Source organism: Aphis gossypii, chromosome X, assembly GCF_020184175.1.
Source record: "Aphis gossypii isolate Hap1 chromosome X, ASM2018417v2, whole genome shotgun sequence".
NCBI classification, from domain to species: Eukaryota; Metazoa; Arthropoda; class Insecta; order Hemiptera; family Aphididae; genus Aphis; species Aphis gossypii.
The window spans coordinates 36,978,999-36,997,839 of record NC_065533.1 but is presented as its reverse complement, the minus strand read 5'-3'; the positions used below and the strand labels follow the sequence as shown (position 1 = coordinate 36,997,839).

At 25.5% G+C, this 18,841-nt stretch overlaps 2 protein-coding genes and 2 long non-coding RNA genes across 9 annotated transcripts; 2 read left to right on the top strand and 2 right to left on the bottom strand.

Moving 5' to 3' along the window:
• The first annotated feature begins 153 nt into the window (after positions 1-153).
• On the top strand, positions 154-4,398 carry LOC114132956 (uncharacterized). The gene is made up of 2 exons (XM_027998566.2): positions 154-689; positions 3,146-4,398. The coding sequence occupies exons 1-2, from the start codon at positions 592-594 to the stop codon at positions 4,311-4,313; spliced, it is 1,266 nt and encodes a 421-aa protein (XP_027854367.1). The 5' UTR covers positions 154-591; the 3' UTR covers positions 4,314-4,398.
• Positions 2,035-7,958, bottom strand: LOC114132957 (uncharacterized). Of its 6 annotated transcripts, none has more exons than XR_003593100.2 (6): positions 7,752-7,951; positions 7,318-7,687; positions 6,724-6,822; positions 6,002-6,088; positions 5,327-5,415; positions 2,035-2,379 (listed from the first exon to the last, which is right to left on the bottom strand). It is a non-coding gene; the product is annotated as an uncharacterized LOC114132957 (long non-coding RNA). The 6 variants fall into 6 exon arrangements; XR_003593101.2 differs by lacking the exon at positions 2,035-2,379 and having other exon boundaries at positions 5,173-5,415; positions 7,318-7,466; positions 7,526-7,687; positions 7,752-7,957; XR_003593102.2 differs by lacking the exon at positions 2,035-2,379 and having other exon boundaries at positions 5,173-5,415; positions 7,318-7,466; positions 7,546-7,687; positions 7,752-7,952.
• Positions 7,959-10,224: 2,266 nt separating this feature from the next.
• Positions 10,225-13,111, bottom strand: LOC114132973 (sentrin-specific protease-like). Its single transcript, XM_027998585.2, has 2 exons — positions 13,058-13,111; positions 10,225-12,280 (listed from the first exon to the last, which is right to left on the bottom strand). Exon 2 carries the CDS (start codon positions 12,230-12,232, stop codon positions 11,006-11,008), a length of 1,227 nt encoding a protein of 408 aa, XP_027854386.1. The 5' UTR covers positions 12,233-12,280; positions 13,058-13,111; the 3' UTR covers positions 10,225-11,005.
• A 2,227-nt stretch (positions 13,112-15,338) lies between these two features.
• Positions 15,339-18,700, top strand: LOC126552908 (uncharacterized). The gene is made up of 2 exons (XR_007606377.1): positions 15,339-16,873; positions 16,954-18,700. It is a non-coding gene; the product is annotated as an uncharacterized LOC126552908 (long non-coding RNA).
• The last annotated feature ends 141 nt before the right edge of the window (positions 18,701-18,841 follow it).

The window sequence follows — 18,841 nt, the reverse complement described above, 5'->3', positions numbered from 1 at the left end:
TGTACAATATTGTGATACACGTATAAAACTATAGTATATTATAATAATCGTGTTGAAACGGATTGTGTAATTGCGGTCTGGTTTAACGTCAAAACTATTTAGTTTTAAGTCAACATAATAGTGATATCGAAGACTACAAAAAAAAAAAATAATATGAATAATATGAATAAGCGCGCGCGCGCTCGCACGTACGCACACGCAGACACGCAGACACACACAGGTGCACACGCACGCGCGCACGCACTCGCACGCACGCGATCGCACGCACGCGCATTCGCACACACAAGTAAACACATTCAAAAATCGTATATATAGAAGTACAGAATACAGCTCAAATTCTTTACAAGACTACCGCGGAAGAATGTAGTGGATGAACGTTTCTCCATGACATTTTTACGTACTACAAAAAAAAAAAAATACGATCGCTACACGAAACTGATAAGGTCAACCGACTCTCGCTCGGTTCTATTCGCCGTTCTGACATTCTCCCAGCAACAAGTAACAACTCCGAGTCCTACACCATATTGTTTTTGTCGTCCAGACTCTGCTGTCCACAGTGTTTCCGACATCGCCGCTTGACGAGAGTACAAAATGAACGGTTCAACTGGTCTTATAGCATGGAGTGACGTGGATTCAATGGCGACATTGAAAACCCTTTCGTCTCTTTCGTCTTTGAGCATAACACCTCGGTAAATAGCGTTCATAAAATATGCTTTTAATTAACACATTCATAGCTCTGTTGTATTGCTTATTTAGCTATAAAATTATAGTTGTTAAAATATTGAAGCGATATATTTTAAACCTGTCAAATGTGCTTTAATGATTCGGTGATCAATGTATACATGTAGAAGTATACCTATTCATGCACAGACCAAACCATTGTCTTGTCATTGTCTGACCTGTGCACAACATAGTAAATTTGTGTTCAGAACAATTTAAAAATGCACACATCTTGCTTTAAAATTGAAATATCTTAAAAGCAAAAAACTTAACAATTATCATTTTGCACGGATTCTTTGTTTAAAGTTGTTAAATACCTTTAGGTTAGTTTACTCTAAAGCTAAATTTAAAAACACATGGTTAGGTTTTGCTAAACAAGTATTTACATATTCAGTATTGGTCAAGGAAAGACAACAAATAGTGCCCTGACATCCACTTAACTATTACGACTTTTTTTTACGTTTGATCATATTATTTTTAAAAATAAAACTGTTTTATCTAAGTTTCTCTTTAAGCATCCTATAAAATCTAACTTTGAGTTCAGCCAAACCTTTGGACATTAACAAAATCTAAATGTATTCATAAAACTATTAAATCACATTCTTTACAAGGACTTAATTTAATTATCTAAAACAGTGGTTTTCAACCTTTTTAACAATGCAACACACGTCTTCATATCCTATAAAATAGTTACAGCTCAATAATCCATACAATATATTATGGATCATATTTTATACATAATATGTATGAACTGTATATATAATATGTAAATTATTTACTGTATACTTTATTTGAGCAGTGTTTCTCGACCAGTGTGTCGGTGAATAAGTACTAAGTGTAATGCAGTATATTAAATGATACAGAATATTCAAACATTTTTGATATGATTTACAAAAACTAATTAGTATTTGACATAATTTCTATGATGATTAAATAGAAATTATCGGTTATTGACATATTTTTCATTTTTATATTACCTATTACCATTTAAATAGGTATTACCCATTATTCTTATTTGTTTATTGTGTGTCTTTAAGTATCAAATATTTTAATATGGTGACATAGCACAAAGGTTGAGAAATATTTTATTAGAGGGTTGATTGTTATGAAATAAATTAATGCATTGACAAATAATGTGCTAGCAGAAATATATATATTATATATTATACTATGTGCTTGATGTGTGGTGCACAAGTATTTAATTTGTGGACGAACTGTCGAGAAGCTTACTTTCATTTTTCTTCTACAAATTGGAGTCGTTCTCTTTTTACGTTTTATTGTTGAGACAGTTGAGAATTTCTATTTGAAAAGGTGTATTGTAGAGAATTGTATTAAAATTGTTATTGCTTTAAAATATATTTCAGAAAATTCAGCTTGAGCGCATATTACCACATACCTATTGTGAACCTTTAGTCTAAAATTTAATTAAAATTTTCTGCAATTGTCCATTGCAACCTTTACACGTTTACAATAGTGGTGGGAATTATCGTTCCTTTTATGTAATCGTTCCAATCAGTACAGTTACAATAAAGTACCGATTCCAAAGTACTTGTTACATCGGTACAATTTTTATTTAGTTGCACTTGTTCTCAGATTCGTTTTGTTCGCACTCTACACACTACACAGCAATACAGCCAAACACCAAGTAGATTACAGAGCCTAAAAAAAAAAAAAAAAAATTGCTTTTACAACTCATTTCAGCGTTTAAATTAATTTTTAAATGATTGGTACTTTTCGATTATTGTACCCCTACGGTCAGCGGTGACGGCTGGGATATACTGATTCTGTTATCATACCCTATTATATTTATCTGGATAAATCTTAATCGCAATGATTATACATCTATGATCGTGACACTACGTTACTATTTGACTACCGTCGGAAATCGAACATTTTAAACATTTATAACATATAATTTAAACATTTGGTAGTTCAATACTCAGTATTGGTATCCTCTGATAGGGGCCATCTTGTAGTTGGAAACCTTGTACCGACAGAACGAACTTGGGACGTTAAATGTACTCGTTCCTACTCGTTTCACCAATGTGATCGTTACATTGTACCGAATGCAACAGTAACGACCCTTCACTAGTTTACAACCATCTCAATCTTAGTACCTCTGACTCTCTACCTGTATTATCCCCTGTAATCTAGGAAGATAACCCAAATGTAAATGGTGCATGTAAGTCTCATCAACCAAAACCACTTCTAATCAAATTCACTATCGCCTTTGCCTTAAGTTAAAATAAAATTTCAAATTGTTAAATGTATTTATAATAATAATAAAAATAAAGTTTTCTTATTTAAGTTAATATAATTAAGTATTTTAATATTTTTTTAAAAAGCAAATGTAGTAGTAATACCTGGTTAAATAACTTATTATTTTTCATCTTTGATAAATATTTGAATTTTTATTTTGTTATAGTGTTAATTTTCTTCAACAAGCCAAACAAAAGGAAAATAACAATGAAGTTTATCTACCGCCTGAAGTGATGGAAAAAATTGTGTATTATTTGGATGGCAGGACTTTGCTTAAATTCAAACAACTGTCAAGGACATGTGCTGAAATTGCTAATAACGTGCTTCGTTTTAATAAAATATGGAGCCAAATTTGTGATGAAGAATTGCCAAAGAAATATTTCATTGATCTGTTAAGTAAACAGGTTCCTACAAGTATTCCATCTAACTCGATTCCAGAAGTGCATTATGAAACAGTTTATAAAAATTGGATTCAATGGCAAAATCCTATTAATAAACTAACCAAAATAGGAGAACATCATTTCTTGGGTCTTGATGGAGTAATTAAAATTATTTGTCACAAATTGGACGTCCAGGTTGTATTTACACATTTTATGTATTTATTTACACTTACAAAAAATGAGAGAACAGGAAACTATTACGTTAGAAATACTAATGGTCAAAATTGCAAATATGACACCATAGTGGTATTAAACCGTAAACCTAAAATAAATCGAGATACTGGAGAAGAAAATTTATACATTGCTTGCCGCGAAGCACAATCAAATTATTGTCCATTACATAACACAAAGAAAATAGTGCATGATGGGAATAGAAGAGAATATTACACTGGAAAACTTGTTGATGTAGACATGAATATTCATACTAATATATGCTGTTGGGTCCGAGAAACTTGGTACGAATGGCATGCACATAATGAACCAAAAAAAACTATTAATGGCCATTTATGCCCTCATTTAAGTTACCTTTTAAATACTTCTGTAATTCATGGACTAATAATTAGTCGAAATCGAACTAATAGTATTTTGATTCACGGTATTTTTGAAAATACGTGTATAATGTCTTCTGATTTATGGATGAAAACTAAATATGAAGGAGCTAGTGCAATATACATGTATACAAATATTTTGTTTATTGGAACTCTAAATAGTTATTTATTAGCATATCGCTTGCGCTGTATGGATGATTTAATTAATCTTAAATCTAAAAATTTGCTGTTCGATATAAAATTGGATATTGGTCAAATTACTTTGTTGGATATCATGGATTTTGAAGATGTCAGAGCTATCATAGTTGCATCAACCACAAGCGTTCTTTGGCTTAAAATTGATTAGAGTATAATATATGTTCTTAACTATTTTTAGAGACTGTTTATTTTAAAGAGAAATTAAGACTTTAATTATACTCTTAAAATCAAAATTGTTCAGATTTATAATAACTATTTTATTATTTTTATACTTAATTACTTTATTTATTACAAATGATTTAAACACCTAATTTATACATTATACTTAACTTATAAGTAAATTTTTAATTTTAAAATATTTAGTTTGTTTCTCTACAAGTAATTGATTTTTGAAACACTTATAACTATAAATTAACTAAAAACAAATAATTGATTTTAATTTAAATTAAGTTTTTTCATGGCTGGGTTAAATCTATGATATTAATATTTAAGATATGTAAAAGGAATAATTGTATTTTATATTGGGATAAAATGTTGGCTTATATTTAATATATTATAAGGTTTTTGTTTTTTTCTTAAAACATGATTTAATTCTAGGTATAACAATGTAATGTACTAACATGAATACAAAAATAATATATATTTATAGATCTTAATAAAACTAAACAGAAAATCACAAATATTGTATATTTAATGACAACCTTAAAGCAATAATTGATGATATATTAAATTGTTGATTTAGATTCATAATGCAGAAATATGTCAAAGAGCAAAATTAATTTTATTAATTACGTATTGAAATAATAATAATAATCAAATATATTAAATGATTCAATAATTTAAAATGATGTAAGAAATAATTACTATAAACAATAATACATACAACACATTATGCATAACATTAAATTTTAACTCAATTAATTCTATTAAACAAGAAATAAATTTTTATCTTTTTGGTGATAAAATATAAGTATGAAACAGATAATAAAAAAAAAAAAAATTACAACTTTCAGTATCTAGAGAATTTCTGTTTCATCTGAAAATTATTGTTCTTATAAATATTTAAAAATGAAAATAAAAGGTATAATGTTTCAATTTCATCAATTATATAACAGAATAAAAAAAATATAAATACATAGTATTAAAATCTACATAAATTACCAAGAATGTTTGTTATAATAAAATACAGGCTGCATCTGGTGGTATTGGTATGCTTCGTGATCCACTTTATAAATTTGGCTAACTACCATCTGAAAATTATTAAATTAAATAAATAAATCACTAAATCACTATCACACATTAAATAATTTTAAGCATAAAAAAAACGGTATATTACATTAAATCTACTATATTTATTGGTTATTTATTTTGTTCTCTGTATCTTATATGGGGTGATATTTTATGTTCTACTGAATATTTAGATTTTTACAATAAATAGCTAAACTAAAGATCATAAATAGTCTAATGATTTTTAGAGAAAGTTTAAATACATTAAAAACTTTAAAGTTGAACTGAATCATGATCGAGGAAATAATTATCATTAATATAATATATACGTTATGCACTACTTTGAATTTTAACTAAATAAATACAATCAAACTAGCAATAGGTTTTTAGTGTTTTTACCTCTTTAGTGCTACAACCACAAGTGAAAATATTAAGCAGTTAGTTTATCAAACAAAAGAAAAGTTGTTTAAATCGGTATACACCATTCAGTCTCTTGTAAATTTCTCTTATAAATATGTGAAAATTATAATAAAAGGTAAAATGTTTAAATTTCATCAGTTATACAACAGAATAAAAAAAGTAAATAGTATTAAAGTCTACATTAATTACCAAGAATGTTTGTTATAATAAAATGCAGGCTGCATCCGGTATTGATGTGCCTCATGATGCATATTAAAAAGTTTGACTGAGCACCATCTGAAAATTATTAAAAAAAAATTATAAAAAAAATAAATCACTTTATCATAATCGCACATTAAACAATTTTAAGCATGAAAAAATGGTTTATTACATTAAATTTACTATATTTTTTTGCTTATTTATTTTAATCTCTGTATCTTTAATGGGGTGATAAAAAAGTTATGAGTATTACAATGGCAGTTTTTATCTAATCTCAAGAGGGGAGCGGGTTGTCAAAATATTAACCGAATCGAAGCACTTTTACTGCTCTAAAACGTGATGACGGACAAAAAAATAAAAAAATAAAAATAAAAACACACATCATTGTAAAATCAATACATTTATCACTCCATTCAGAATCTAAACATTGAATGGTATTATATAATACATAAAAATTACTTATAGGTATCATATATTCATATAATATAGGTAATATATTAAAATTAAAAATCACCTTATACTATATACAAATGCACCCCCCTAATAAAATTCCTGGCAACGCCTATGTTATGAAAATATAAATAAGGATGATAAAAATGACATTCATTAAATGATTGTATATGAAAAAATTATTTTCATGTTTCATTTAATGTTATTGAAAATATTGTAATTATAATTTATTCTTAAATAATATTAATTAATAAGTAACTTACATAAATTATATTAGTTTTGTAAATATATATAATATTGTTCATAATCTTGTGAATTTGATAGGTAAGTGCATCTAATATATTCATACATCTGAAAAATTGCTATAAAAAAATTTACATTTGTAATAATTATAACGATAAATATAATGATATGAATATTGTGAATTCCACATCGTGAATAATAATTATATTATGTAGTACCTGAGTTATTAATCTATATTAGTCTTTGAATCCATGTAGTTATTGTTTTAAATCAGCTAGCAAGTAAAATATTATGAATGAGGTGATATTGTGGTATGTTATCGCCAAGGCCGCCCGCAGGGGGGGCCACGGCCCCCCCGCTCTTTAGGATAATTTGTTTAAATATAAAAAAAATAAAAAACAGAATTTATGATAAGTGTATTGTTTTTTCGCTGGCCCCCCCCCCCGAGAAAAATTTCTGCGGGCGGCCTTGGTTATCGCTACTTATCGCAATTATATCTGGGACGGGACCAAATCATAGACCTTATAAAATGCAGAGTTTCAAAAAGGTCATAACTTACTTAAAAATAATAATATCAATAAAAGGCTACGTGAGGCTTTAGATAATAATCTTACCTGTAAATTATATAGTAGGTCAATTCACTCTAATATCAAAACTAACAGCATACTTCTGAAACTGGTGAATAAAAATTTGGCATTTGTTATGTCGTACGTGTAAGACGGAGACAACACGACGGGTACAACGTCCTCTTAATTTGTGTTAGCTTATAAAAATATATACTTTGTGAATACTCAATACATTTTATTTTATTTTGTAACATACCTACCTAGTACGATTAGTACCTACGTATTAAATGGTTGAATACAATCATAGGTCGTAGATCACACGGAAAATATAAGCCAATATAATATAACCTTCACAACTATGATAGGTATAGAAATCATTGATACGACACCATCTTATCCGCAGATATAGATAAAGAGCCTAGATAATAAAATTATTATACCGGCTCTCTAGATATAGATAATAATCTATAGATATTTATTACCTATATCAGCTATGATCTTGTGAAAATTAAGTTCTGCCGCATGCCTCCTGATAAGGAATTAGAACGTTTGAAATTGTTCCGTCGCAGATTCAATCGTATTTTGTTCTGAAAGTTATGTATGATTTTTTTACCATATTTTGTGTCACGATATAGATAAAAAATTATATCTACATACGTGCTTTAATGTGTATTTTGTTTATAATCCTTTAAGTACTTATAACTTATAAGCCAATTTCATTTCCCTTTTTTTGTGTCGATCATTACTTTTTGGTATAATATAAATAATAAATTTCCAGTTTCTGGTTGTAAATTTGATTTAGATAGACAGTACTTTTAAAGTTAAATATTCACTTTATTTTTAAAAATAATTGGGGTATGGTGTTGATGTAATATTGTAATTACTAATTAAATAATGAATAACTGTAGTAACTTCAATTTTTATAAAAATTCCATGATGGAATTTGCAGCTATACATAATTTACCTAATTTTAAAATTATTTTGATTTTTTTTTTGTGTTATTTATAAATATTTTAAGTTTTTGACTTTTTATATTTTTAAGATGATGTACTTTGGTTTTAACTTATAAGTAAAAATAGTAAAATTCTTTAAAATATAATACCTAGGTACAAGGTTTTTTTTAAGGTTTTTTTTTTCAATTATTCAAAAAAATGTAAAACAGATATACCTATATACTTACAATTTTTTTAAGCATTCATAGATCACATAACAACTTGAGATTAAAATATAATTGTATACGAAAATTCTAGTAATTTTATAAACTAGAAATCTAGAAGTTTTTAAATGAACAGCTTTAATGTATCTAAAATATTAATAATTTAATAATTTTTTTTAAAGCGATCTAAATTTAAATATTATGTTGAAGTTAATATTTAATCTTAAAATTGTTTTAATTACAATAATATAATGTTTACTTTTATACCTACCGTATGGCTTAATTGTTGGATATTTCAAATTTTAAAAACATAAATTGTATAGATATAGACTATAGAAATAGAAATAGGAATATGGATAATTGATACTTTATACAATCAGTTCGGGTGTGCTTGACAAGTGTTGTCGTGTGATTTATTTGAATATGTTGGTGATTAAATTTTATTCTATTTATAAAAATCACTATCATTTTTGAAATTCCAAATTAAACAAATTTCATACACTTTACTTACATATTAGTAAATAATTAATAGAAAATATAGTTGAATTATTAAAAAATTGTTTCACACTTCCTTGATACAGAATATACTAATTTTATTTTTAATTTTAAGCTATAAATGCATTTTTTGAATTAAGTCAAATTTTGTAGTTTTTTTACAATGTGTGTGCATAGGTGGGGGGTAGTAATATTTTCAAATTTGAGATTTTTAAGAAAATTTGAAAAATATTCAAAACAATAATTGTACTATTATTATTGTGGGGTTTATGTTGTGATAAAATTTGTAACTTACCGATAAGATTAGTCATATATTACATTATTGTTATGTTATATTAATACATACCTAACATTATTATTTTTAAAATAAATTTTTTCAATTTTTTATTTAGATTTGTTTGGTTTTTTTTAAGAACATTTTTGGAGTTTTTAGAGTATTTTTTAATTTTTTGGGGGCATTTTTATGTGTTTTTAGGTCTTCAACATCCTATATCTACTTATCATCAACATATAAATTGAATTGATAAATAATAAATATTATATTTATTAGATTTTCTTTGCCACTATCAATCTCTATTATACTTACTGACAGTCAAACATTTATTAACCATATAAATTAGTCGGTAATTTAAGATGTTTTAATCATTTACTCGTATTTTAAATTGTTTTGAATTTTATTACCAATTTTCTATTTAAATAAAATAAAATAAATATTGATTTGGTTATCATAAGTTAACTTAATAATATGTTTTAATAATATTATGATGATTATAAGTTATTTTTAAGATCTATAACAGTATATAAATGTAAAGTACAAGGAACATAAATAATAATATTGTACAATTATGGAGCTTTACGTAGTGCTTCAATTCTCTCAAAATCAAAGTGTGACCTCGTCACTGCCATACAATTACTTGAAAGAAAAATACTTTCTTTATCCATATAATATTTAAACATTTTTTAGAATTAATTTACCACGTTTTTTGGATGCTCTTCAAGCATTTTTCTTTATTTTTCTCTGAATACAAACTACATTTTAAAATTATATAAAATATAATATAAATAGTAAATACACAAACGTGTTTTCAAGTGATCAAATGATAAAATAATATTAATAAGATATTACAAACAATGTATTTCAAAACTTAAATTTTACTTTTAATTATTAACATAACGTATAAGTTAACTTCTATTACATAATGTTTTATTTTTCATATTAATTAAACAATATATATATATTATACATATATATATATATTTTTTTTTAACATTTAGTTTTCCTTAATAATATAATTATATTAGAAATAATAGATACCTAAGTTAAAACAAATATTATCAATATTTTCATAAGTAGTATAAAAGACTATTATAAATTTGAAACATTAAAACGGAATAAGCTTATTAAGTTAGTTTGTGAAATCTTCATAGTCATTACATTGGAGGGATAAGATATAATAATTAAATTTGTTGGCCATCAAAAGATTAAAACAAAACGTGAATCACCTTAAGTATTAAAGTGACTATATATCATACATAATGCACAATATTAATAATGTACAGTTAATACATAAAAAATGTTACGGAATGATAGAAATAAAGTTTAACAGAAAATACAAATAAAGCAATTTAAGCGATCACTATTAAAAATAATCGTTTTAATGGATAATAATGATTAAGTCCTTAAACCAAAATTATAAGAGGTGCTTAAATCCAGTATATTAAAAACATTATTCAGTCTTACATTTTATTTTGGCGGCAGTCTTAAAACAAAGACCCATTAAATTTATAACAAAAACAAAATGAAATTGGTCATTTTCCATAAACTGTTCAGATTTAAATTTTAACACAGTCAATGTCATAATATATATAAGTGATATGACATGGCATCACAAATAATTGAAAGACTGATTAAGTTCAATATCAGTTAAGAACTATACAGATATATATTTACACAAGTTAAAAAAGAACATTATCCTAGCTTGTATCTAATTGTAGGGAACAACTAAAAATTTAATTATAGATGATTATAGTTTGAAACATAATATATATAGTTATAATTTGGATGATAGTTTCGTTAAAAAAAAATTAATGAGTAGATAACAAGGTGTTTTGTATAAGTTCATAAGACATTCTTTGTCTGATTAGGGGAATGTCTCCCTGATTGAAGTTAATCGGTACCTCGAAAAGGTGATATCTTGCGTTGGTGCATACAAATACACCACAATCAGACAAATTTTCCTGCAACGGGGAAATCCCCATTTTAATAGTCCATGCAAAGTCTTTTAGATCATTTACACCCAGCTTTTTTTTAAGATATACTTCATTTAAAAAAGAATTGAATATTTTCATTTTTTCATGAAGACTTTCATATGGAATGGTAAAACTATCATACACAAATATTTTTCTTTCATTTAAATTTGCAACTATTAAGGCCCAGTGAGTGTCATCCAAGTGCGCAGGAACCACAACTATATCGTAATCAAGTATACTTTTCTTTTTTAACAACAATTGTACTGTTCCACTAAACCCATGAATATCAATACTATTAAAGAGAAATGAACCTAAGTTCAATACTTTATATTTTTTACAATTTCGGATCAAAAGTTTAATATATTGTTCAATTATAATATCATTAAGCCAAAGGTGTGGAATACATAATCTTAGTAAGTCGTAAAACTTACTAACACCACAATCCCTAGAAGGATTCACTGAATCACTTGGTGATTTGTTACTGATAAAGTTTTTCAACTCGTTAAAAATCGTCTCATTATAGCCAGGGAACATATTCCTATTCGGAGGTGTTTCTATATAATTTATGATACTTAAACCTTCTTCAGCAACCATGGATAATGTAGGTTCCAACTGTACATTGCTGGTATCCTCAACATCACTAATTGTAATTGGACTACAACAGTCATCAGACAGAGATTGATCACTGGTTGGACTCTCCATTTCATATGATGTATTATATTCTTGATCTTGACTTTCAATTTCCTGTGATGCATTATATTCTTGATCTTGACTTTCAATTTCCAGTGATGCGTTATATTCTTGATCTTGACTTTCAATTTCCAGTGATGCGTTATATTCTTGATCTTGACTTTCAATTTCCGGTGATAAATAAAATTCTTGATCAATAATCAAATCATTATCTTCAATATATACTTCATCGACAACATAAACTTCTTCATCATATTCTTCTTGAAGAAAGTTTTCAAGAATATCATTATCAACTGTCATTTCTTCTATAACTTCAATTAATTCAAGTGAGTTGGCTTGATTTAAATTATTCGATAGATGTTCATTATCCATAATGCCTTTGTTTTTATTCCTTTTCAATGAATTTATGGCCAAAGAAGTCTGAAACAAAAACAAAAGGTTGAATATTATAATACTATAACATAGAAAGTATAATAAACATGCATTTTTAAGGTAGTTATTTTCAAATAAGTTATGAACCTATAACGGTCACACAGATAGTATATTAAATAAGAAATTATTTAAAATATATAAGTAAATGGGAAAAATAATATAATCGTGTTTATCAAAAAATAGAATAATTGGTAAATTATTATTCCTAGTCATTGAAATAATGTAAAAGAAAAGTCTAATTATGTTGAGCAATTTAAAGATTTATGAATATTGACTATTGTAATAGACAATGTCTGATATATATTAAAACAAATATTTGTTGTTTACGTCATATAAATGAATAATCAAACCACATATAAATTATGTAAATAATTGAATATGTGTAATGTTTAGTTATAATTGAAATCTAAACAAATTATTATAAATTATAAATTTAAAATAATATTTCAATAAAAAAATTACTTAATCGTGGCAGTGAGAACCAACAAAAAATTGAATAAACTAGGAACATTTTATCATATCATATTTAATACGATAAATATTAGAAATTAAAATTTTTTTAATTTAAAAAATTAATTACAACCATTTCTACCATTTTTAAGATATTTTGATTAAATTTAATAATAATTGAATATATAATTGGTAAAAATTAGGATTATAAATATTTTAGAACATTTCTTAATTACTTTTACTTAAAGTTTTGCTGAGTAACTTAATTATAAATAAATCAAGATATTTTAAATTATGAATTTATAAATCACTTACAATTAAACTTGAAGAAACCGAAGTTTTATGAATAATGTTGATCACCAGTTTAAGATACCTATAATATAAAAATATATGATTAATAATTTTAAATAAAAAAATATAAATTTATTTATATCATTAATGTTTAATTATTCCTCAAATAAGTCTAATATATATTATGGACTTGTTATAAGTATTCTTAAATTTAACCTCTACAGTAAAACAGTCAAAATTATATATTTTGACAATTTGATATTTGCAAATTAATATTTTAAAAGAATAAAATTTATTTTTTAACAATAGTCTATGAAATTAGCACAGAACAGTATAAAAGTATGCATACTTATTATAACTATTACATATATAGTAAATATATCACAAGACAATTTTAAAATTAATCCGGACTAATTGGGGCCTAGGTTATCCAAATTAATGAAAGTCCGGATTAAACAAAATAACCAAAAATCGTCAATTATAAATTTAAAAAATAAATAAACTATACAAATTTTAGTCTAATTCATATATCTGAAAACATTAAATCCAAAAAATAGTACATAATTGTATTATAATCATTAAATATAGGTCCATACATATAGTATTAAGGCACACCTTTTAGCATCTTTTTAGCATGTACTAGAGTAATTTATGTATTAAAAACGGCTGTCCGGATTAAGCGAATTCCGCCAGTCCTGACTAATGAGGTCCGAATTAATGATATTTTACTGTATAACACGTATAATATAAACTACATACCAGGCGCGTATACAAGGGGGGTTTCTAGGGGTTCAACTCCCCCCACCCGGAAATTTAATAAATTTAATAATTTAATAAAGGTTAGATTATATAAGAATAAAAATTTACTACCAATCCCCCCCCCCAAAAAAAAAAATATTTTTTTGGGTACGCGCCTGCTACTTACAATGTATATACCGGTAATTTGATTAGGTACCTATTCATAGATCAATTTGTTGTCGAGGTATTTTATATAAAAGATTTTGAAGCAATAATATTATACAAACTTTTACTTAAATTAATTACTTCAAAATTGTTAATACCTACACGAAATGATCAAAGTAATTGACTAAAATATAAATTGTAGATCCAAGGCTATTTATTACGAGAATATTAATTGACTATATAGTCCATAACTATCGATAAGTTTAATTTTATCCCCACATTTCATTTATTATAATGTCGATAAAGTTATAAGCAAAATTATATTAAACTAGGTACCTATAGACTATAGTGTATAGACGTACCTATAGTATAAAACATATAATTATGAGATTATAGATTAACTTTCAATAATATCAGTCGACTCATGACATAATAAGTAGAAAATGTAATTTGATTCGCATGTACTATAACGTTTTATTGTATCATTAACCAATAGTAAAATATGTTTAAAAAACCACAAAACCTAAATTTATGCCTATTAATAAGATATTTAGTTTTTTATTATTTCCAAAGAAAACAATGGATTTAGAAGAAACTAGATATGAAAATTATTTATAGGAAATTTTGTTCTTGAATAAAGCTTATTTGTGTTTTTATTGTATTTGCTACTGTTTTCAAGTAAAATATAAAAAACCATAAAAAACCTTTTTTATAAATGTTCAACCCTCCGAGGCACGCGAAGGAGGTGAGTTATCATCACCAAATTTAACGTAAATTTTTTGTTATAATTCTTTTGTCAATACTAACGAATTTTTAAATAATAATTGTACAAATGATTATTATGAAAATGGAGTTCAGGTCAAAAACTGATTGTAATTTACACATACACGATATACCTATTAATATTGATACAGTGTAATCAAGTTTAACACATCAAAGAATTTTAAGACAACTGTTTAAAAAGTATAATAATTATATTATTGAAATAAGATTTGCAGATTATCGCTGTATTATTTTAAACATTTATCCCTTGAATAAAAAGTATCGGTTTCGATATTATTAAACAGTAAAAATTTGTAGTCAGATATCTAGTACTTTTCAAATTAATGAGGGAAAATTTAAAATCATTGATAAAGGTTAAAACAAGTACTCGGAAAAATCATGAATGTGTACATGGAGGGGGATGCCCCATCTCATACGATACGATGTACACAGCTGCTTACCGGTTATATATAATACCGTAGTATAATATTTGCCAGCCTGCTATGGTACAACCAGTACAACTTACAATAAAGCACAATATTATAAACATTTTGTGTTCGAGTTATTTTTCCTCCATGAAATATATTCTTATCAAATTTGGTAAAATAAAATGAAATGTACTATTAGGAATTTTATTTTACGAGTGACACGCATTAGTAGACAAGCTTCAATCTCATTCGCCATTCACCCTTTCACCTCCCGCCCATCACTGAGACAACAAAGGATTACGTTTAAGCGTTTAAGTGTTTTTAAAAATCAGTTTTTAAAAATCAGTTTTTTTTTTAAAAAGTACTAATGAACTTGCTGACCGACGGGTTTAAAATCACGACTTGAAACAGGTAAGACAAAAGTGTACATTTAATTTCCTCATATGTTATTTCAGAAAACCACGTTTTATCGGACGCATTTGCTGAAAAATTGAAGAGTGATTTCAATTATGGGATTTGTTTGCGATTTCAACTTTAACTAGTATAATGCTAACACGAAAAATGGTTTGATGTAATCAAAATAAACCCCTTGTCTTTTCTATAAGAACTTACTATTCCAAGATTTAACTAGGAAAGGTCACTTTAATGGAGAAGGCATGAAATAACATGGATGCAAATATTTTATTTGAAACAAAATATTTGAACAAAAGGTAATCAATATGTTAGTAACTTATATATTTTTATATATTAATATGAAAATAAATTAATGTAGAATTATCTATGGGTTGGAAATAAAAAAAAAATGCCTAAAATCATACAGTTACAATTCACCAAATCTCATAAATTTAACAACTGCAATGAAAGTATCAAACTCACTATTAAAAAATGTGTTATAATATAATGTAATATAAACATTATGATACATAATATTATATTAGGTTAGGTATAGAAATAATCATTAGTTTAAAGGTATTTATGTGTAGTATAACAATTAAAATAATGGAGAAGGCATGAAATAAAATTAATACTAACATTTTATTTGAGACATAGTATTTTAATAAAAGGTAATCAATATTTTAGTAACCAGCTATCTATATATTTTTATATATTAATACCTATAAAAATTAATTAATGTAAAATTATTTATGGAAATTAAAAAAATAATTAACTTCCCAAAATCATACAGTTACAACTACCCTATATTATAAATATAACAACAACTATGAAAGTTTAAAATTTATTTCATAAAAAATTAAGAAAAACTCCATACTATTATTATTATAAATTTACATTTCAATGTTTGGTACTTGACTATTAAAATTTCAAAAATAATTATTATTTAAAAGAACTGGCCTTTTTAATGTACTCATTTGTCACATTTGTGACTTCACTATTTAACTTTTTTTCACAGAATTGTTCCAAATACATTCTTAAGTGACACCACGTCGCCCGATTTTAAAGGGTTGAAATCGGTAGTAATACATTAGAGAAAAAATAAAAATAAATAATTAAATAAGTCACATTGTTTTACCAACTATAAAAAACCACGAGATGGCACTTTATTATATCTTATTCACCATACTAAAAAAATTGATTTAATTTAGAAACTTAAAGGTTAGAAATTATAAACTTACATACACATCTTACGGGGTATGGTATCCACCTGATAATATACTGTTTGCATAATCATAAGAGTCTCACGGCCAACGCCAAGTGGAATGACTTTAATACAACCTGACTAACTCAAGTAAGAATCTACCAAAGAACCTATTAATTATATGGCAACAAAATAATAATTTAAGCTATACATTTTTTTTTTCATTTTAGATTCTGAACGAAGTGATGAATGTATTGATTTTTCAAAGATGTGTGTTTTGTGTGTGTGTGTACAGCATAACTTGTCAAAATAATGCTTCAATTTCAAATTTTGGGGGTAATTTCCGATGGCAAAGTGAATATATCCTTGGTTAATTATAGATGTCAAAAGTGTATACTTTCCAACAGTTTTCAAAAAAGTCGATTATTTTATATGGCTGTAATTCAAAAATGAATCACTGTAAATACTTGAAATTTTCACCAAATGTTTATATTAGTGTTATCTATGTACAGATAAACTTTCAAAATATTTAGAATTTTTGAGCTATTTTTTGACAACTGAAATTTTCGATTTTTCTAAGAAATTTTTTTTGAAGTGATAAAAAAATTTTGGATGTCCAAAAAACTTGATAATTTAATGCAAGTTTCCTTATGAATTGTTATTATTGTAGTGTAGTTAAAAAAATCAAAAATTATTAGTCACAATTTTTTATGTTAGGGTTTATAGTTCAAATCTACGAAATATGTCAAAAATTTTAAAATTTGAAAGTAATTTTGAAGTTGATAAATCATACAATTTTCGTGTTTATATCTTATGTTAAAAAATTTAACAATAAATTTTCCTTCAAATAGCTATAAAGAAAAATTGAAGCATCATCATAGGACAAATTTTAAGTGCATTTGAATTCGAAATTTTTACAAAATTTAAAAACATTTTGCTTATTTTAAAGTTATTTATAGACATTTGAAATATTGATATATATTATATATATTCAAAATGCTTGAAGATTTAATACTAAGTTTCTCATAAGTTATTTTTATATTCACAAAAATTTGTCAAAATCATTTGGTAGGTATAATTAATAAAATTGTTTTGTATAAATAGCTAATAGTTGAACATTTAATGCAAAATTTTCCATAAGTTTGGCTAACAATAATTATAAAAGAACTTAAATTATGGTTTATTCAGGCCATTTAAACATAAACCACTTTTTAAACCAACTACTGGAAATTATATCCAAGGCTGACAAATCATCTTTGTTCAGAATCATTTTTCCTATACAATGATACCTAACATTGGATTCAAATTTAATACATCAATTATAGTGACCTACTATATAGCAGAGCGTTACTAACTCGACCACTAATTTTTAAACTAGGAAAATATTTAAGACAAACTACATAGTAGTTTATAGTATTGTGTATTTCGGTAATAATTAACAGTTTATATTATATATAAAAAATTTAATAAATTAAGATTAAAATTGCAACCCTTTGAAGTTAGTTTCATATTTTCTTATTCGTCTAGAACCCACTTTAAATTAAACAAAATGTTATATTTGACCTTATTATATTGAGAGAAAACTAAAATCGATATAATTGTTGTAAGCTCTAATAATTTGGCAAAAATAAAAAAAAATAAAATTATATTTTTATATTTTTTGTTGGCTTAATATAGAGACATACCTAATAATTATACAATAAATGATAAATTAAAAGAAGTGACACTTAGGTAAGGTTAAGTTAAATTTAGTCAAATTTTTTTTTTACTTATTGTATTAAAGTTATTTGTTATGGATGACAAAAAAATTATATAAGAGTTATTCTTCAAGCATTATTTGGACCAATAAAAATAAGATATATATATTAGTATATAATATTTAATTAGTGAAATACAAAATTGTACAGTTTAAAAAAACAATTTGTAACATCTTATAGATATATTTTATTCTTATAAAAATAAACAGTGACAATATTATTTTTGAAATGGTTAAATAATTATCTTTTAGTTTTTACATTTCTTTTACATTTTAATATTATAACCAAACTACACGTGATACTATATCACAGTCATTAGTTATTGTAAAATTGTGCTAACATTATAAACCAACTAAATATA